Here is a 20,940-nt window from a genome sequence, read left to right as displayed (position 1 = left end):
ATTACAATGACATCGACGTACACTCAATCAAACAAGTGCCTTGCTGAACAGCTACAGACCGGAGGTCCTCTGCTACGTTAAGTATTCTACGTGAAATCACGACTGCGGCGTCCACGGCGGCCCGTGGCCCAGCCTTCACACAGGACGGAATGTAACGCACCACATCTGGCTGATCCACACACGTGTCGACTCTGTATTCTTTGGAGAGCCACCGCGCTCTACAAGGGTGGCAGGGGGAGCCACACGGGAGGGGGACTGTCACTTCTAGAAAATGCAGCCAACCAGATTCATGTCTGTCACGTAGCCCTGGCACAGAATACACTTCCAAACGGTGGCACTGGTTATATTTAAGCTACTTGATTACTGGATGGAAGTCACCGAATATAAAGCCAACAACTGCAAAGTAAGATCAACATGTTTATAAGAATAAAAGTCAATCAAGAAAATGCACCGACGATATGAATGTGCCCAACCGTCGGCCGCGGGGTGAGATGCCCTGGCCCGTGGCTGTGCTTCCGGAGCTCTGTGAAGGCGCCTTACCTACAATTCCAGAGTCTGCGCCACCACGTCAGGCCTGCCCACTGCCCGCACAGGAAGCAGCGCCCCTCAGCACCGGGAGCGAATGCCTGCGCTGCCAGCTCGTGGCTGAGGTGGCCTTGTCGGAAGCACAAGTGGGACGGGGACTGGACTGGTCATCTGCAAGTATTCACCAAGCCCATCCTGAGCTCCCACTCAGTGCCCGCAGGACCTTTCTGAAACCCTCGGCACAGGCTGGGGTATCGTGTTTGAAAAGCAGTCTCTGAAAGCTACGGGAAGGGTGCTAAGTTGAACGTGATTCAAACGTGAGGGGCTGATGGGTGTCAGGCGCTGGCCCGGGCCAGGGGCAGCGTTGTCACAGCAGGTTTACTCTAAAAGGCTAACGTGGAGCTTGGAGAAGCCGGGAGAGCCAGGCTGACCAGGGCCTTCCTCACCGACAGGGCTAGGGTGGGCTTGCAGCTGGCAGGATCAGCTGGCGAGGTTTCTGTCCCGCTTCACAGCCCCTTATTGAAGTACACGCGCCGCAGTTCAGGATGGCTCTCTTGGATCCTGGCTTGCAGTTCGGCCTCCAAGCTTGTCACAGACATGGAACTGGGGAGGGAGAAAGGACAGGGTCACGACGTGGGCAAAGCGGGAGCCCGAAGTAGAAGGAGCGGGGAGAGGACACAGGCCTGGAAACCACGCTGGGCGGTGAAACAGCCCTGCGGGGACGCCTCCCAGGGCTGCAAAACTACAGTCCTGCGCCTTCCACCAGATCCATGGTCAGGAACAATCCCAGACATGCAAGCCAGTGCCACCTGCCTTGACCTCTCCTACCGCCGAGGGCCAGCCGTCTCCGCTGCTGGAACACAGCGATGGCACTCAGGCCCACTGGTGCCGGGGAAGCAACGGGTGGCCGAGCCCCTCCCCAGGGAAATGACGACATTCACCACGGACGAGAAGAGGCGTGAGCACGCAGCGGGGTGTCCGGCACCACACACGTGTTCACTGCATAACACACGCTCCCACAAAACTGCAGGAAATTCCAAGTGCACCAGAAGAAAAGGGAAAAAAAAAAAAAAAAAGGGGAGAAAAGAAAATGAAAGGAAAAAACCACACTGTGGCTGCAACGGCCACACCTGTGACCCCAGGTATGGGAGCCTGGGGCAGGAGAAGCGCAAGTTCAAGGCCGGCCTCAGCAACTCAGCCAAGACCCTGTCTCAATGTAAAACAAAAAAGAGGGGTCTGGGGATGCGGGCGGTGGTAGAGACTTGCCGAGCATGTGCCAGGCCCTGGGTTCAATGCCCGGTATGGGGTCGGGGGGCAGAGGGGACCTGAATGCATTACAGCAGCAAATACATTAAACTTTTTTTTTTTTTTGCGGTACTGGGGATCGAGCTCAGGGCCTTGTGCTTGCGAGGCAAGCACTCTACCAGCTGAGCTATCTCCCCAGCCCAAATATATTAAACTTTATTTCACATGTAAGTATTTGAGATATGGTAACATGTGAGCTGAAAAGTCGGCATATAAATTTGAAAATATGCAAAACGAATAAAAGAAAAATTGTGAATATCGAGGAGGATAGAAAAAGTATTTGGTAAAAACCCTACAGAGGCTATTTTCCACCAGTGGGACTGTGAGTGATTCAACGATGCTGACAATGACAATGATTCCGGGTGAGGACCGCACTCCTGGAGAGCGTGACCCTGTGACGCAAGCAGCCGTAGAACCTCTCACGTCCGCACTGCAGGCGGTGTTGCAGGAACACTGGAACAAAACCAAGGCGGGCCAGGGCTTCAGACCTGAGGCCCTTCAGCCTCAGGAGCAGACGCCGTGTGCTTGGGGCTCCTGGGTGGGAGGCGCCCTTCCTCGGTATTCACGCGCACTCTGGCCCAGCCGAGCGCGAGGGCAGCTGCCGACCACGGGTGTGCTGGGTCGTCTCCCAGAGAAAGGAAAGACTCAGGCTGAGCCGGAGATTCTGGGGTCTGTGAACTGGCTGGGCAGAGCCTCCCACCCAGAGATGAGGACCGCCATCTGCTCTGGTCTCCAGAACAGCCGAAGGCACCCTCTCCAAAGGGTGCCTCTCTGTGGCTGTCAAGGTGACGAGTGCTTCCCTGTAAGAATTAAACCTCTACCCACGCGCGGGTCAAGGACAGAGGACAGCAGAGGAACGGTGGCATCTGACAGGGGAGGGCTGAGGAAGTTCCTCCTAGAACAGAAGAGCTGGCCCTAGGCTGCCTTGCCAGGCCAGGGCAGGAGGACCCGTTGGCCACGAGGGAAAGAACAAGGCCAGGGCACGGGGCACAGCAGCATGTGGCCTGGTGCCCTGGTGGGGGACAAGAGGAGGCCCAGGCGCAGACTGTGCTGACCGGCGCCAGCCAGTCCTGATTTACCCCAAAGCAGATCTGAGCGGCCTGTGGCGAAGGCGTGGGGACCGCAAGCCTTTAAGGAGGCACTAAGCGGAAGCCCAGCAACTCCCCAGCCAAGCGCCCACACCTGGGCCGGGGCTGGAGTCCAGCGTCTGGGCAGCAGCTGCCCGGCCATGGGCAGACCACAGTGAACTGCACTTGCATTTGATGAAAGCCATTTGTATAGCCTTAGCCTGGCTCCCAGAACACATGACTGCAGCCTCGGACCTGACACGAGAGGGTGAAGGGAGCTGGCGGGGGGCTCCGGGCACAGGCACAGGTCCCTTGCTTCCCGAGGCCCTGGCCTCACTGTCTCCTGGAGGCTCCGCTTCCTCATCTGCGAAACGGAACAACTGCCCCTTGTCTTCCACTGGTCTTTAGGATCAGAACTCACCATCGTTCCGGACAACAAATACAGACCTTTTCTGAGGAAACAGGGCACAGCACAGGGGCGTGGCGAACACCAAGCTTAAAAAAAGAAAAAAAGAAATCAGTGTTTTGAAATGGCCAGCTTCTCAGATTCTTGATTTTACTTTTGTAACCATCCCCTTTCTTACAAATAATGTCCTGTTTGTGTATATTTTATTACCTAAATTGCCAAAATAATGAAGCAGAATGAACCAAACCAAACTAAAACCCAAAGAGATACAGGAGTTTAAGAAGGTATCCCACAAATTGTCCCAGAGGTTGCGGGTTTCTCTAGAAACAATTTACTCCTCTCTGATTATTGGGACCATGAGCTCCTGAGGTTCTGGGTGGTCTCTTCTCCAAAGATCTGTCCCTCGTGTCCACTCTTCCTCTTGCCCTTCATGGGTGGGGTTTTATTTTTTTAAGAAATCAATGATCTAAAAGAAATCTCTATGCTAATCTCTGGCTGCACTTCACACACGGGTGTGTGCCGAGTGATCACACTGTTCCCCACAGATACACCCACAATTAAAAACCGAATCTGTGTTTTACAACGCAACGCCCACTCACCAGAAGCCCACGAGGCTGACTTGGATGGGCGCGCTCAGCCACGGGAACCTCTGTGGAGAAACACAGGGCTGTGAGCTCTTCTGAACGGCCGGGGTGGCTTCTGCCGGTTAGCCAGAGGAAGCGCGCACAGCTCCAAAGCCAGGTGCAATGCGGTTAGTCGGCTGGGCCACGCGAGCATTAGTGCTGGCTTCCGGGGCCAAGTCTGCAGGTGAGCACACGTGCACAGGGCCAGGGGCTGGCGGCTCCTTCCCCATACATGCAGCCCGAGTGCTGCTTACTGCACCCAGAGGCAGATGAACAGGCCGCCTGATGGTGACTCATCTCCTGGCAGGGAGGCTACAGCCCAAGGCTGGAGTTAGAAGGCAAAGGATGCACACTCAAGCCGGCTCCCTTCCAGCTACTTCCTGATGGTGGGTGGGGAAAGGAAAGGCAGCTCTAGGTCCCCCTGAGCTTCCTTGTCCTTGCCAGGGTGAAAAACAAGTGTCCTAACATTTCTCAAAGTGTGTGGACACAGAGGCACGGAGGACCCTCTGGGAGCACCTAGCAAGTCCCGGGGCCGGGCAGACACCAGCGAGCTGGCCGCCCCCGCGCACCATGGTTCTTGGTTTTAGTTGCTGTCAGTATGGCTAGAACTCTTCCTGGCACAAACTTCCTTAGCTGCTCACTTCCTTTTGAGTGAAATACAAATGCGGTTAGATCTTTAGTTTTAAAAAAAGAGCGGCACCAAGTACACAGGCAGAGAGCAATGGGACTGAGGTCATCCCAGGAGGCCGGGTGCTGCGGCCACGCCTGAGGGGCCAGGATGAGCCACAGCAACGCGTGCAGGGAGGCATACCCTGGTCCCCACGGAGACTCCTCCAGGGAAGAGGAACAGCAGGAGGGTCAAGGGAAAGGGAGAAGGGCAGGGGCTGGAGAGAAAGGGAGAAGTGTCATCGAGGGAGCGCGACCCACCAGCCACGCGGAGCAGAGCAGTCCCTGCCACTGAAGACGGTGCGTCCTGGCAACACGTCCTCAGGCAATCCCGCCCGTACGCCAATGTCACAGCAAGCTAACCCGGAGGGCTGTGACACCGCTAGGGAACATGACCCTGGGGACTGCCACCATCCACGCTCACTGTGGACGGGAAGGCCCTACTACAGCCCGGGAAGGTCCGTCTCAGGCAGCTGGCTGTCTGATGAAGGGCTCCCCTAGGAGGTGGTGGCTCTCACCCAGATGTCCCTGGACACTGACAGCTGGGCAGGCACATAGCCTTGGCCATGGGCAACCCTGGCAGTGGGTGTCTCCTGGTGGCTCATGTGGTTTTAATTTAATTTCTGCAATGACAAGAAGTACTGAGCATCTCTTCTTTCTTTCCTTTTTGGGCTGGTGGTTGACCCCGGGGTACTTTACCACCGAGCCTCACCCCCCCGGTCCCCACCCTTTTCTTTGAAACACAGTCTCACCAAGTTGCCCAAGTTGGCCTTGAATTTATGATCCTCCTGCCCCAGCCTCCTAGGCTGCTGGGATTACAGGCGTGCACGCCCCCTGCACCTGGCTGCCAGTTGTTTTCCTGAATGAGTACTGACAGAGTTTTTCACTTGGATATAAGTCCTTTATCAAAACAACTTGCTTTGCAAAAATTTCTTCCCAGTCTGTTTCTTATTTCTTCGTTTTCTGTAGAGTTTTTGAAGAAGAGAATTTTAAAGGTTCGACAAAGGGCAAATTATCATTTTTTTCTTGGCTGGACTTGAAATTTGCGTGTTAAGAAGAAATCTTTGCTAACCTAAAGTGTTCCACATTTTCTCCTAGTAGTTTTATGATCACGACTTTTACATTTAGATTCTATGAGCACTGAGGGCTTATTTTTGTATGTGGGTCTGGTCCCCATATATTGCCAATCTCTTCGCCAACCTAAAAAGTCACAGCTCTCCTAACACATCATGCTGTGCCCTCAGTCAGCCTGCGTAGACCACACGTCTGGGCTGGTCCTGTCCAGGTGACTGCCCAGCTGCCTCGGTAACAGCCCCTCTGTGCTCCAGGCTGTGATCACCGTGCATGGAGACCATTTGTCCTGGGTCCTTCTCGGCTACCGTGCTGCCTGCTCCCTGGGAGTGGGGCCTGTGCCCTGCTTCTGTGACTCAGGTCCCTCCCACGTTGCTTGGCATAGGACAGACACGCGGGAACAGGCTGGAGGATAAACAGTGACTGAGTGAAAAATAAACGCTGCGTTCAACCAGCAGACAGCCCTGAAAAGCCACCTGGCAGGCTAGCCGTCAATCTTTGTTAAAGGGAAAAGAAAAGAACCAGATTTAAAAGGAACGAGAGCTGTCAGAGGACCCACACCCTATCAGCTTCATCCCCAGACAGTGTCAGTGAGACGCCCCTACGTTAAAAGTGACCACAGGGCCCATTCTTTAGGAAAACCATTTACGGAAGCACCATGATTTTAGGCAGCGGACTCTGTGGTAGCTGCAAAATTTTCCATGAGTCACCTGCCCATCGCGGGAGCCTTTTCCTAGTGCTCCACTTGGGGAAGATGAAGCGTGGGGAGGATGATTCATGCAACCGCCTCCACGCGCTGCCGTTTAGAAAGCCCGGAATGCTCAGTTAGTTCGCGTCTGCAGGGGAGTGTGGCCATGTGCACATGAGGTGAAAGCCCAGATGGGTGCCCTCTGAGGAGGAGGGCAGCAGGCACAGGAGCCAGGCCTGGGCACCGTATGCTGCTGTGGGAATCAGCTCTCCAGTCTTTGTGAAAGGGGCGCAGGAAAGGGCGGAGCCATCTCTGCAGATGTTCCAGAAAAGGTCGCTGTCCAGGGAGTCCAAGCCACACCTCTACCTGGGCAAGACGCAGCATTCACCTGCCACGCGGCACGGACCCTGGGAGTGCTGGGCAGTGTGGGACCCCAGCAGCGCTGGGCCATTATTTTTTCAAAGTCACTTCTTCCACTGAAATCTGAAGTACGGCGGCCACCAGACCCCCTGCCTCCAGGGAGGGGCTCAGGCAGACCCGGGGGCTGTTGGGAAGGCCCCTCTCCACCTTGCCACAGGGCTCCAACACCAGTGGCCCCTGGCAAGGTGCTCCGAGGGAAGAGGGAACGAGGTGCTCCTTCTGGTCACTGAGGGTACAACAACAACTCCGCGACTGCCACGGTTACAAGGTGGGGAGAACACCGTGTTTACTCTTTCCAGTTCTGCGAAGGCCGAACAGTGTGGCTGTGGTGGCCTAGGCTGCGGGTTTCATTCGATAGTTCCTTTCACGTGAGAAAACACCGGGATGCGTCCACAGCGACTCCGCCTGTCACAGAGTCCAGAAGCTGCAGGCTTCCCCACACGAAGGCCCCAGCGGCGCGAAGGTGAGGCCGTGCTGGCAGGAGTCCAACAGGAGACTCGCTGCTCGGCCTCAGTGTAGGCAGAAATGCAGACCGCAGGACTTCCGGACTTCTCAGCATGGTCAGGACACATGTCAGCAGCCGGAGGGCACCGAGGGCCCACTGGCTGGAGCCAGACAGCTGAATAATGTCCGTCTGGCAGCGGCAGGTGTAAGATTCTCAGCCTCAACTCTACAGTCAAGCCGCTAAGATCCTTCAGCCAACTGAGTGGCACCTGAGAGGCTGAGAAAAAGGAGCAGGGATGCTGAAGAGCTGAGGGTGCTGGCACCGCAGGTGGCTCCCAACTGGCCTCCCAGTCACCTGCAAACCAGGACCAGAACCTGGAGAGTCCAGGTGAAAGACGCCTTCTCCACTCTGCTCTTGCAAAGGCTATCACTTTAACGCCACACAAGCTCCTTAAGTGGGAGTTTCCGAGCTCTGCACGCTCCTAGAAATCTGGCCTGGCTCTTAAAGTCTGATTTACGTGTGGCAGGAGGGGAGCTCTGCTTCATTAAGCATGCCTTTGGTTCCTTGCTGCTTCCAGAGCCGTCCGAGCAGAAACCTGACGGGTTAACGGGCCAGAGGGCTCCCTGGGTGACCGTGCGATCAGAGGGCTCCCTGGGTGACCATGCGATCAGAGGGCTCCCTGGCTCACCGTGCGTTCAGAGGGCTCCCTGGGTGACCGTGCAATCCGAGGGCTCCCTGGGTGACCGTGCGATCCGAGGGCTCCCTGGGTGACAGTGCGATCAGAGGGCTCCCTGGGTGACAGTGCGATCAGAGGGCTCCCTGGGTGACAGTGCGATCAGAGGGCTCCCTGGGTGACCATGTGATCAGAGGGCTCCCTGGGTCATCTGGGTGATGACTGGGTGGAAGTTCTGCAGACCTGAGAACTTCTGGGATCCAGAGGGCAGAGAACGGCCCAGGCATTAGGCTTAGGACCGTCAGAGGCGTCACTGGTGACTCATGCTGTGAAGAGCAATGTCGATGGCCCCAGTCTGCACTTACTTTAAGCTCTTCTCCCTTGAAGCCTGAATCACCTCTTCTAAGTCAAGCAAAGATGGACAGATGGACTTTTTTTCGGGTCTCTTAAATCATGGGATGTCAAACCTGGTGGATGCCAGCTGACCACACTGTGGGTAGTGCTTAGACACAAGTGTCCCTCCAGGACATAAATGAATCCTCTAGGAGCTTTAAACCACCGATCTTTACCAATCTTGGCACCAGAAAGAGATTTCGGCAAATCCTTTTTATGAATCCTCAAAATAAAGATTTACCGAAGTAGAATGTGACATGAGCCTGCAGCTACCATCTGGTGCACACAGTGTCCCCCTTGCCCAGGGAAATTCTGACCCCACGGGCACCTGCAGCGCTGGGTGGGATGGAGCCCCCACACCACGTGCTACGCTTCTCCCGTTCCTACGCACCCATGGTACAGCTTGATTTCTAAGTCAGGCACAGTGAGAGACTGACAGTAATAACTACCAACAAAATAGAACAATTGTAACAACACGTTGTCATCAAATGGCCAGCGTCACTGCTCTGTGCTTCGGGGCATGAAGTAAATTAAGGAGCACTTAACGCAAGCCCTGTGGTACCACGTTGATCTGACGACGGCTGCTGAGCACGCTGGGCGGGCAGTGAGGGCAGAGTGGGTGCGCTGGACACAGGGCTGAGCCTCCTTTGGGGCAGGATGGAGTAGGACTTCTTCGCGCTGCTCAGAAGGGCGCACACTTCAAAACTCACCATCGTCTACATCTGGAGTTTTCCAGTTAGTGTTTCCGGACCATGGTGGACCACGGGTAGCTAAAATCAGGGAAATGACCCGGGGACCGGGTGCCTGCTGTTGTGGGAGACTGCTGCTTGGGCACACACGCAGCTGCTCGCAGTCCCGCCTGCCTGTGACTACGGCTGTCAGGAACCTACAAAGGAGACGGACGGACTCGGCTTTTGCGGGTCAGCTTCCTGGCAGGGCAGGGCCTGTGGACTTCCACTGGGAGCCGTCCAAGGAGCAGAGATGGTTTTATCCCTGCAGGGTGACAGTGCTCTGGCACACAGTGCACACTGACACGCAAGACTGCCAGTGGTTCCCGAAGTGACAGCGCAGGATCCGCGATTCTCCCAGGTCTCTGAGGCTCTTGGAACAGGAAAGGTGAGCTGGAGACCAGGTCCCTCCCATACGTGGGCCCGGGGCATCCACAGGCAACGGTCTGAGTGTGTCTGTCCGCTGAGGTGCTCCGGAGCACGGTTCTTCCACAGCAATATTTTCTAGCTTATTTTTCAAAGCATGCACTTGAGGAGAAAGTGCTCACCAAGTGCTCACCTAGCGCCCTCGGTTTCCCCACGGGGCCCCCGGGGTGAGACCCAGGAACACGCCTGCAGGTGCTCAGAGCTCCACTCGCCCCTGGTCTCACACAGGGGTTTTGGGCTGTGAGCGGCGGCCTTTCTGAAGCTTCACGGTGCCCCTGGCGGGTGCAGGTCTGCTGCTAAGACTCAGAACAGTTCACCCGGGGACCCGCCTCGCTCCCCGCGGCCCCGCTACCCTTGCAGGGAGGACCTGGGCCACTGCTCCAGGCAGGCCCGGCCACACCACTTCCAGACACAACGTGCCCTACTCACTCTAGGACTGGGGACCGAGGGGCACCACAGTGCTGCTCCTCCCGCAGGGCACACAGTGCAATCTGGAAAGGACACTGCAGCCGCAGGGACGTCTGGGCTACAGCGTCAGGCCCTCGGGGCAGACAGCTGAGAGACAGTGGGTCACCAGATACCACCACCAAAGCAGTGCACACCAGGGCTCCACGTCAGTGTCCCACGAGCTGCCAGCCCAGGCTCGCTCTTCACTCCCGAGACTGAGGATAGCGAGCTACGAGCGGAATCCAACTCACGCCGCCTTCTCACGTGACCTAGCTGGGGTGCGACGGGGACCCTGCCTGCGGCCGCGAGGGACCTCTCAACAGAGACGCTCTTCATTTATGAACGCTGCCCAGACACCTGAGATTGGGGTGCAAGGTCCCCAGTAACATCACCACACTTACATAAGTGCCCAGGAAACTGACCTTCCCATTCGGTACCTGCTGTGTACGCAGGAAGCACTCTGCGTGGAGGGAAGGGGACTGAGGACTGGCAGCCGCGGGACTCACCTTCAGGAAGGCCTTCTTCTCCAGAGTGTTCATGATGAACGGAGGGATGGCTGGGAGAGAGCACAGAACAAGGAAACTTCTGTTTAGCGACGGTGTGCAGCTCAGTGTTTCTCAACGATTGAAGAGGAGGCCCACGTTGTTCGGGCTGCTTTTACTTTGGCAGGGGGAGAACTATTTGTAGCGATTCTTTATTAAAGTTAAAACTTATAGATGATGACACAGCGTATGTGCATCACACAATAACAGGGTGTCTCATGCATTTGTCCAATTAAACCAGTAAATATAAAATGAATTTAAACTCATTATACTGAACACTGTTTCCATTCTCCAGAAGTTTGCAAAAATGACATAATGCTCTCTGTCAGCCAGACAGGTCTATAACCTTGAAAAGAATTCCAACTGAACTTTAAAAAGGCAACAGCACGTGATGTTCCCCCACAGCCTTCCTTGAGCATCCACTGTGCATGCAGGACAGCTGGAGGATCCTGCCTGGAATCGGGCAGAAGTCGCCTGAGTACAGGCTGGACCACCTATGAGCTGGGTGACCCTGGAAAGCTTGCCTGACTTCTCTGGGCCTCCAGTTTCTGTTCTCCTGTCTATGAAATGGTGGGCACTATACTAAGCTGGTGGTCGCAACGGGACCGAGGAGCAGGGGCTACGTCTGGGACCTGGGCAGCAGCACTGGCTCATTAGCTCACAGCCTTTGTCAGACTTAAGGCCACACCAGCTACCCTGACAAATCCCCCTGGGACGGAAAGCCCGGGTTCTTCTCTGGAGACCAGCATTTGGAGTGCTCGAGTCACTGGAGATGACCTGCACGGGGGCTGACTCCAGGCAGAGGCCGGAGCCGCCACTCGGTCCCCACAAACGTGGGCCAGGGTTCAGCAGGCGTGTCCCTGCGGCCCTGCGGCCTCCTGGTCTGGTTCTGGGCTGTGGGCACACTGGCCTAAGTTCAGGACGACGGCTTCCTGGACGTCCCACAGAACACTCTGGCATCCCCACAGGGCCCAGAGGCTCCCGCGCTGAATCAGACAATGCTGACCCTGTCCCTGGGGACCTGGGGCGGCCCCTGAGGGTGCCCAGACCCTGGATGTGCAGGTCCCCGTACAGAGGGCCGGATCTTTGCAGTGACCTTCCCAACTTCTCCTGGTCCTTAAGGCCATCTCGAGATTACATGCGCCACCTGATGCCACAGAAATCTACGGGAGTGGCCGTCATGCTACGTGCTCAGGAAGAACCACAAAGGAAAAGGCCGCCATGGTGCCTGCAGACGCCTCCTTCTGCATTTCCCCCCGCGGCACTGACGAGGGCGCAGGGTGCCAGCAGGGTGCCCCTCAAGGCTGCCCTCACCCGCTTTCCCTGACCTCTGTGGCCTAGTCCTTGCCGGTTGCTGAAGGGCATCCATGGCAACAGAAGGGATTTAGAAGCAGCGGCAGGCGAGGTGGGGAACCTGACAGTGGCTGATCAGGCCACTTCATTTGGGAGTGAGCTCTTAGAGCCACGTGCTCTTTGCATGTGGCTGAAGTGAGACACTGAGACACTCTAATATCTGTTCCTTGCAAAGACTGAGAGTCCGGGAACCTCCGCCAGTGCTCATCTGAAGGCAGCGTCCAGCCACCTTATGATGGGCAAGCCAAGAGCACCAAATGCAGGGCCTGCTGTGTTTCTGGTCACACTGACTGCAAGCCCTAAAGAGAAAGCAGTCGCTCGGCAACACTGACCAATGGCTGCTCTATGTGTTCCCTTTACTGTGTTACAAGGGTTTCCAATCGATAGGATGAATCTTCAGGAGAAGCTATCTGTCTTAAGTTTTGGAAATTTTAAGATTTATACAGATCAAATACCTTCTCTGTAAATCTTTCTCACTTGCACTGTGTCAATGGTCCAAGCAACCTTAAGGGAAGAAAGATGCTTCCAAGTGCAATACAACTTTGATGCACAAAATTATTAAAAATGTCGCACGAAATTACCTTTAGACCATGTACATAAGGTGTATATGAAATGTCAATAAATTTCGTGTTTAGATGTACGTCTCATCCCCAAGATGGCTCATCATACACTCATTATATATATGCAAATATTTCCCAAATTCGAAGAAACCCTACATCTGGAACACATTTGGCCCCAAGCCTTTGGGATAAGGTTACCCCTGCACTAGGTGTTTATTTACTTGTCTCCTTCTGCAGCCCCTGCCAGAGGCGACTTTCCTCAGGGGAATGATTGCCCCTGCCTCCCTGTGGCTGGGACGTAAAGGCCTGTCCAACCTCTAGTGCGGGTGAATGAACAGACGATGGAGACGGAGTGCCACTAACCCATGCCCGGGGCCGCCATGAGGATCCTGGAGACGACCACCTGGGAGATGGCCTGCTGGGCAGCGTGCGTCGACTCACCCAAGCGGGTCCCACTGTCGTCGGTGACCGGAATGCCAGCTTTGAGCTCCCTGCAGAGCAAACACAGGCAAAGGCGCCCACGCGAGCCTCCTCAGCGCCCGGGACAGCGCTCGCTGGCTCCATTAAGCCTGCTGCCCCCGGAGCCCACTCGGGTGTCACCTCTGGCACTGACAAGTGCATTTTTAAATGCCATGAGCAAGTTCAATCCCCTCTGATAGACACAAAGGGAATATAACACCAGCATGCTTTAAAAAGGGTGAACCTTTCCCAGTAACAACGTGATCTGAAGGCTGGGGGTGCTGACTTAGGGATGTGGCTGATTTCTATGCTCACATACCAACTGGAGTGACCCTCCAAAGCAGAAGCAAAAGAGATACGGGAGGAAGCCGGCCAGCTGCACCCACGGTCACTAGGACACAGCTACTGCAGAGGTATTAGCCAGGCACTAAACTAGAACGCCTGTTGTTACCCTGTTGCTCGTTTTCTATTCCAAAATGCTTTTTCTCCTTCTTTCTTCTCCTTTAATTTTTTTTTTTTGCCAATTCTAAAAAAATACTTTCAGAAGTACAGATTAATATTACTTTAAGTCCCCCTCAAAAAAAAAAAAAAAAAAAAAAAAAAAAAAACCCAGGGGAATAAAGGGAACCTATTTTGGAGTCCACGTCCCCTGCGCAGACCTTCTCTGTCTCACCCGGCTCAGCCCTGAGACCCTGGTTAGGCAGAGTGGGGAGCCATGCTGGGCCGGCTCTCCCCACACGGCAGGGGCGACCAGCAGTCCACGGCCAAGCCCTGCGCACCCGTGCGCCTACCCTCACCCCAAGCCGGGATTACTCTGAAGCACATCCCAGGTCTCAGTTAATTTCATCCCTACATGTGAAAACAGATTTCCGGACATTTCCACGAAGCCCGAAGCTCATTATTACAAGAGACCCTCAGCCAGCCAGTCCTGCTGGGAGCGAAGGCCCGCCTTACCTTTGCCGCATCAGTGGAATGTTAATGCAATTGGCAGCGGCGACGGCCGCGAAGGGCACGAAACGTCCAATGAGCGGAGACACATGCTACAGGGAAGGTGATTGGCAGCGTCAGCTTCCCGCCCACGGCCAGCGGCTCCCTGCCCCGCCCAGTCACACCGCCAGCCTGCGTGCAGGAACTCGGCCACCAGCACCTTACACTGGTCTCCTCAGGGCCCTTTTATTTTCCTGGCTTGGGCACACTGCGACAAGGCACACCCAAGTCACATAAGCAGCTTGGTGTCCCTGCAGGCAGGAGGCTCTGGAGTCTCAGAGTCTCCACATGCGAGTTCAGATGCCGCCTCTTCCAGCTCTTCGGAGGCCATGGCCGCCTCGCTGCCCAGGGGCTGCCAGGACAGGGGCGCTCGGTGCTCAGCACGGGGCTGGGCACAGGGGCGCTCCTGGTGAGGCCACCGGTAATGGCCCTTCCCGCACTCAGAGGGGATATAATTAAAGCATGCTGGCTGCACCCGAGGGCGTAACAACAAAGGCACGGGACCAGGTCACTCCTGAGCAGCTCCGGCCTGGGAGCGACAGGTGACACCGCACCGCGTGCTCTGCCACCAGGTGGCAAGCCGGGTACCTTGGTGAGCGCGTTCAGCCCCAGCGCGGTGGCCACAGCACCAGTTGTCGCAGAAACGTAAGCTGTTCCCAGTTCTCTGAAAAGGCAAAGGGAGAGTGCGTAAGTGACAAGCGCTGCCAAGAAACCGGCGCTTCATCTGAAGACATGGGAGCGAGCATGATCAAAAACGGGGCGTCCACGACGATGCTCTTCACCACCCTACAAGCGGAGGAGCCAGAGGGGAGAGGGGACCCCAAGAAAGGGCTCCTTCTCGCACAGAGGCACAACCCCGGAGGGCGGGCCCACACTGAGCCTTGGGGTGCCGACAGCGGGGAGCCCCAGGTGGGCAGCCGAGTAGCTGAGGCCCGCACGCAAGGCGGCAGCTCCTCCAGGTTAACTCGGGTAGGGAAACCAGGAGGGCATGGCAACAATGGCGCCCCGGTGGATAAATACACACGGCACAAGCCTCACCCTAAAAGGCAACGAGGGCAAGCGCTGGCTCTCCCTCCTGACAAATACCGCTGGGTGGCAGATTCAATACTCTTTGTTCCATCTGATGAGAGCGGAATGGAACTGTGGTCTCTCAAAGGCAATTGTCAACGATCAAAAGGAAAACACTTTTTTCAAGTGTTACACACGTTACATTGACATTTTTTTCAACCTGTCTTCTGCTCATCTCTTGTTTTAACAGGAGGCAAACTTGTGAACTCACTGCTTTCTATTGGGCTCCAGAGACAGAGCAGGCGTAGGGGTCACACCACCATGCCCTCGCGATCTCTGCAGAGACCACACTGCTGACTTCTCCTTTTTGATTCTGGGGCTTTGCTGCATGCACGCTCAGGGGATGGCAGCATGTCATTTATTAGTGATCAGACCTGAGGGCTCCCCAGACTCTGCCGTGCAGGGGCCCTGAGCTCCAGGGAGCATGAGAGATGTCATCCTACCAGTGCCACTAGCAGCAGTAGAGACAGACGGCTGGGTGGAAGAAGGGGCTGTCTTGACCCAGAGGGAGGAGAACCTCTACCGTAAAAGATGCCACACAGGTTTCTGCGGCATAAACAATTCGAACAAACACACCTTTTGAACAGGAGAGTATTACCACTCAATCGAAAGGGCACTGGGGAAGAGGGAGGAGGTTGGACCGGCCACCTTACTTCACAGTCAGAGGGGCATCTCCGCTTCTGTTGGTGTAGTTGACGATGGCGTTGAAGGACTGGTTAATCCACTGCCAGAACAGCACGGCTGGAGTGGTCCTGAAACAGAGCGACCATCACACTCCCACCACCTGGGACCCAGCCCCGGCCCAGAACAATGTGTGCACAGTGTGCACAGACCACCAGGGGGCTGCAGGAGAAGCCTGGGGCAGAGGCGCCAGGCCACAGGCTGGGGACCCATGAAGGGCTTTCCCCTTGTCAACTCAGAGGACCACCGTGATGACGAAGACAGACGGGAGTCTGGCGCGGAGCAGATAATAAACGGCAGGTGCCCTCTCGGAGGCTCAGCGGTCCTGGACCTCCCAGCTACAGTCCCGGTGGAGACCTGCGCCTGTGCTCATACCCCACGTAGATGTGCCCGTACATCAACAGGTTAAAAGGAGGATTTGCTCCTGGACTATTTTGGGTCTAAGTTTTAGGGAAAACTTCCACCTCCCTTGAACAACAAAGAAGATGCTAATTAGCAAGGGAGAAGGTACTGAATCTTTAAAGTGTTTATTTAAAGGCATCAGACAGTTTTGCTGCGGAGCAGAGGTCAAATATTTACACAAAATAGAACTAAAAGTGAAATGACATTTTTTTCTCCCCAAAACAACAATATTTTTTTATTTTTAATTCTGAGACAGGGCCTTGCTAAGTTGCTGAGGCCGACTTTGAACTTGCTATCCTCCTGCCTCAGCCTCCTGAGCTACTAGGATTACAGGTGTGCACCACTGTGCCCAGCTCCCCTGTTTCATTTTTAATCATTTTAAATGTTATTTTTGTTGAATATATTCATAGGGTAAAACATGATGTTCGATATCCTTTTGAATAATTAAATCAAACTCACTGACGTACCCATCATCTAGTGTACTTGCGAAACAGCATTGTTTTAAAAACTTACACATAAAAATATACTTTGAAAAAAAAAAAAAAAGAAGACAGGAGGGGTGCATGGCCGTGCCACTGCGAAGCCACTGCTGCATGTAACTGAAACGCGCCGGTGGGCAGGGGCCCGGCTCACCTGTAGAAGGTCATCATGCAGCCGGTGATGGTCATGTTCATGGGCACCTGGGCCGACATCCGCCCGATCAGGACCATCTTCTCGCCAGTGTCCGGGTGGAAGGCAGAGTCGTACACGTACTTGGCTCTCCACAGCTCGTTCTCTGTAAGACCCGGAGGGACAACTCCTTGTCTAGGGACAGGACCACAAACAACACGGTGGCTCACTTCAGGTCCCCATGGGTGCCGTGCACGGGCGCCCTGCACGCATGCCTGCCTGGCACGCCGTGCGGGTGTCAGCGGCCAGCTTTGCTTCTCAGTGGGCACTTACGTACTTGTGCGCTTATTTACATATTTATGCATTGTTAATGCTGGGGATTGAACCCAGGGCCTTGGGTGTGTGAACACACTCCACCACCGAGCCACACCCCAGCCCCTGTCAGTAAAAACGTAAAAGGCACAAAGGATAATAAGTGCTTAAAACGAACACTTCAAACCTATTCATCTCAAATTATCTGTAATTTGAAAATTAAAAAAAAAAAATTGTACACCAAAGAAGTATTCAACTTGGAAATATTCTTTGTTTTAAATGACATTAAAAACTGTAGTTTGAACTTTGCAAACTCTAAAATATTTTAACCAATTAGACAAAAGCTATGGCAATCAAGAATAGTAATTGATTTTAAACCTATAATTTGCAACCTAGAATAGGAAGACTCTTTGAGTGAAAAAGAAATGTCAGGTACATCATTTATTATTTCTTCTCTCTGTCAAAGAAATGCCTGTTCATTGCCAGAAATTCGGAAAATGTACAAATTCATTAGAGTGATTAAAATCACCCCAGCCTTAATGCAGCCGTCGCCCCTGGCAAAGCTGGGGAACAGCTTCAGTCTCACATCTAGGGTCCATATAGAAAATATTCATTTAAAAAAGTACACCAGACCTGCTGCTTCAAAACCACCTTTGAAATCCAACAATATTTTGTGAATGTTTCTGTGCCTACAGATATTCTTCTAAGTCACTTCCACTGGGTGGGACAGTATTTTCCCCACCTGGAACAACAGAATGTGACCTTATTTGGAAATGAGGTCTCTGTGGATGCGACTGGTTAAGACGAATCCTACTGGATTAGAGCGCTTGATGGGTCCAGTGAGGAGCTCCTCATAGGACCGCCTTGCCAACGCACTGGAAGGCTGGAGGGGGCGGGGCCTGGAGCTCCGAGCACATGCCCTGGGCCCCCAAGGCACGCTGCAGCCAGCGGGCCGGAGGGGATGCCAGGTCCTGTCTCCCCTCTAGTCTTGAGGGCGTGGGGCCTGCTGGCACCTGGACTTCAGACTTCCAGCCTCCAGAAACCAGAGGCTGAGTTTCTGTATCTGAAGCCACTTAGCTGGTGGTTAAGTTGTGGCAGTCTCAGGACCAGAGACAACCACCTTTTAAATGCGCTTGGCATCTCCTGCCTGATTTTAAGACAACGTACGACTCCAGCCTGGCGTGGGCGTCTGAATGGATGAACGTTCCCCTCTGTGAAGGATGAGGGAGTACAGATAGCTCCCTGGCAAGGAAGTCTCCCCACATGCAAGACTGCCTAGCAAGGGCTGTGCAAATTTTCGTGCTCAGAGGCTATGCAAAATGTCAAGCCTCAGACAGCTCTGTCTTGGCCATCAGCTCTGCTGTTTGAGTCACTTGTGAGTGCGCTGTATACACTGGGGATCACGAACCTGAATTCTACTTGCTCGGGTGTTTTCTGCCATCCTGGATGATTCTCTTTCCTATGTGGCTGCCGGGCAGGTGAGGCTCTTGCCTTAAAGCCCTGCTGACATTCACCGGTGCTTCCGGCATGTTCAGAACACTGGTTTCCTTTCTGTGGTTTGTGTTTTCATTCGTTTGGAATGTGTCTGCAGATGTGACAATCTGAACCTTGCGAACCCTCACCTCCCAGGTGGCTGCTTGCTCTGGCTTGAGATTTTGTGAAGACCACCTTGCCTCCCAGTCCTTCCACTGTGTTCCCCTTTATCTGCACACCCTGACATCAACACCCACAACTTTAACTTAACAGTCCACCTTCATTCTTACTAAAGCAATTGTCACTCTGACGGGGGACAAAAAGATGTCAGTGGTGGGAACACGAGGTTAAGGGAATAATTCTATAAAGTGGGCCCACTGTGCTGACCCCACGTGCTTTCTCTTCCAAGAAGCAATTTACTCGCAGCCCTGCCTGGCCTAAGTTGGACAGGATGCGTTAACATCTCAACAAACCACCTGTTGGCTGCAGGAGACGTGCAGGCCCAAAACAACACTGGCAAGAGGAACCCGAGTCACCCTGAGGGGAGACCTTGGTGATTCCTTTCATTGATCGAATCCCAGAACTCAGGGAGATGAGGCTGATTCCCCACAACCATACGATCTGTACGAACTTACAGTTAAGAATCCCATTAGAACTGGTCAGCGTGGGCCAAAGTGACCTGGAGTTGTCATGGCAGTGGGGACTTGAAAGTCTGATGTCATCCTGCTGTCAAAAGTCAAGCAGTAGACCTGAGCAGGACTCTGGAAAGTTCTCTGGGAGCCCCAATAAAACTGGAGTGCAGGAGAAACACACTGTCCCTCTCCTCTCTGAGACAACCCCTCTCTCCCTGAGACTGTCCCCTTTTCCATCCTTTCAGTAAGCTCACTGCCTGTCATTCTGAGCAACACATCTGAAATCTTCCTGACTGGATCACAAGAGTCAGGGTTGAGGGGGGTCTTCGTGCGCCTGTTTCCCAGAAGGCCCAGCTCTGTAACTCACTCCGTTGTTCTTTTTTTTTTTTTTTTTTTTAAATGCCTTAGTTACACTCCTTATTTATTCTTCCAGAAAAACCTTACGAATACCTTGTACGTTTTATAGGTGATCACAGCATGGCCTACTCCGACAGTCCCCGTCAGCTGGAGAGCCCCACGCCCAGCACTGCTTCTAGACTAAGGAGGATGCGGGCGCAGGGCCCGCTCCCCAGCTCCAGGGAGGGCACCTCTGGGCGCCCACCCAGGGACGCGCTCTGGGTCGTGAGTGGGTTTATGGGGAAGGCAGGAAGGGCCTGTGCTCGAGTTTGGGAAAAGAAATCAAACAGCTTCTTTACTCCTCGACTTCCTGGAAACTTTAAGTTATGGGATGTGACACCCTCGGGGACGGAATGTGAACTTCTCCAAATCCAACTACAGAAGCCACCTTCCTTCCCCTCTCCTCCTCCTGGGCCACGTTTCTGCAAAGCCACTGTGGGAAGTTCTCTGGCGGCTCGCTCCCTGCGCTCCCTGCGGTGGTGCAGCGGGGGGGCGTGGGCTGCGTGCCCTTTTCCGCCCCCTCTTGGGTGGTGCTCTCTGCTCTCTGCATGCTGGGCGAGCGCCCCACCCTGGGGCTACACCCACAGCCCACTTTAGAGAGGCGCTCTACAGCATCCCTAGCTAATGGTCGTGCAGCCGTACCTTCTTTGGGTGCCGTGGGGATGGGGCTTTCTGTTTTGAGACACTGATGAGGAGTCCCACAGGGGGGCTGGCCTGTGACTCATGCCACTCCCAGCCCTGAAGGTCTTCCCCAGGACCGCTTGCTACTCCTGGCGTTTCTTTGGTGAAGTGTTGCTAGTCTGCTCAAATCTGTCGCCCATCCTCAAAAATTGTGTTGTCTTAGTATTATGTTCAAAGAGGGTTTTTTTTTTTTTTTAATTTTATTTTCTGGATACAAACCCTTTGTGAGATAAGTTTTGCAAATACTTTCTTCTGGTCTGCGGAGTGCATTTTTGCTTTCTAAACAGAGACATCTGCGGTGGAAAGTCTTTGACGTATGAGGAAGTTCAATTTATCAATGGTTATGTTCCTTTTACTGTTTTCCAGGATCATGACCCGCCCCCCCCAAAAAAATCTTGGCAAAGTCACAAAGAATTTCTCCTGTTTCTTTCTAGACATTTTACAATGTCAGCTTGGACGTTTAGGTCATTGTCCACTGGAACCTCCAGAACCATGGGCCAAAATAAACCCTTTCTCCTTCTAAGTTGATTATGTCAGGTATTTTGTTATAGTAACAGAAAGCTGCATGACAGTCTACACGTCTGCCTTTTTCCAGGGCTAGCTTGTCTTTACTACTGGTGCATCGGGTCTTGAGATCAGGTAGTGCAAGTCCTTCAACTTTGCTCTTTCTCAAAAGTGCATTTAATAATCTAGGTCCCCTGTATTTCCATGTAAAAATTTAAAATTAGCTTGTCAATTTCTATAAAAACCCTACATTGAATCAACACCAGTTTGGGAAGAAATGACATTTTTGGGGTCTTCTGAACCATGACACAGTATTCCCTTTCCAAGTAAACAACCAACCAACCAACAGATCCCTCTCTGTAATTTTGGTGTGGTATGTTTTGGAATGTATTTTATAT

The 20,940-nt window shown here is 53.8% G+C and overlaps 1 protein-coding gene across 6 annotated transcripts in view; it reads right to left on the bottom strand.

The window, feature by feature from the left end:
• Positions 1-404: 404 nt before the first annotated feature.
• Positions 405-20,940, bottom strand: part of Sfxn1 (sideroflexin 1) — a 37,357-nt gene continuing 16,821 nt past the window's right edge. For 3 of the 6 annotated variants that reach the window (XM_047556274.1, XM_047556279.1, XM_047556280.1), the window contains 10 exons: positions 16,569-16,739; positions 15,506-15,604; positions 14,373-14,448; positions 13,752-13,837; positions 12,702-12,829; positions 10,390-10,439; positions 4,738-4,810; positions 3,903-3,952; positions 3,345-3,392; positions 405-1,128 (listed from right to left, as the gene is read on the bottom strand). In XM_047556274.1, the coding sequence (XP_047412230.1) occupies positions 1,066-1,128; positions 3,345-3,392; positions 3,903-3,952; positions 4,738-4,810; positions 10,390-10,439; positions 12,702-12,829; positions 13,752-13,837; positions 14,373-14,448; positions 15,506-15,604; positions 16,569-16,739 (844 nt within the window). In that variant the 3' untranslated portion in view covers positions 405-1,065. The remainder of the gene's footprint in view (positions 1,129-3,344; positions 3,393-3,902; positions 3,953-4,737; positions 4,811-10,389; positions 10,440-12,701; positions 12,830-13,751; positions 13,838-14,372; positions 14,449-15,505; positions 15,605-16,568; positions 16,740-20,940) is intronic. The other 3 variants (XM_047556276.1, XM_047556277.1, XM_047556275.1) reach the window with 3 other exon arrangements.

The sequence above is a fragment of the Sciurus carolinensis genome, chromosome 6 (genome assembly GCF_902686445.1).
Source record: "Sciurus carolinensis chromosome 6, mSciCar1.2, whole genome shotgun sequence".
In the NCBI taxonomy this organism is placed as follows: domain Eukaryota; kingdom Metazoa; phylum Chordata; class Mammalia; order Rodentia; family Sciuridae; genus Sciurus; species Sciurus carolinensis.
This window is presented reverse-complemented; position numbering and strand designations above follow the sequence as displayed.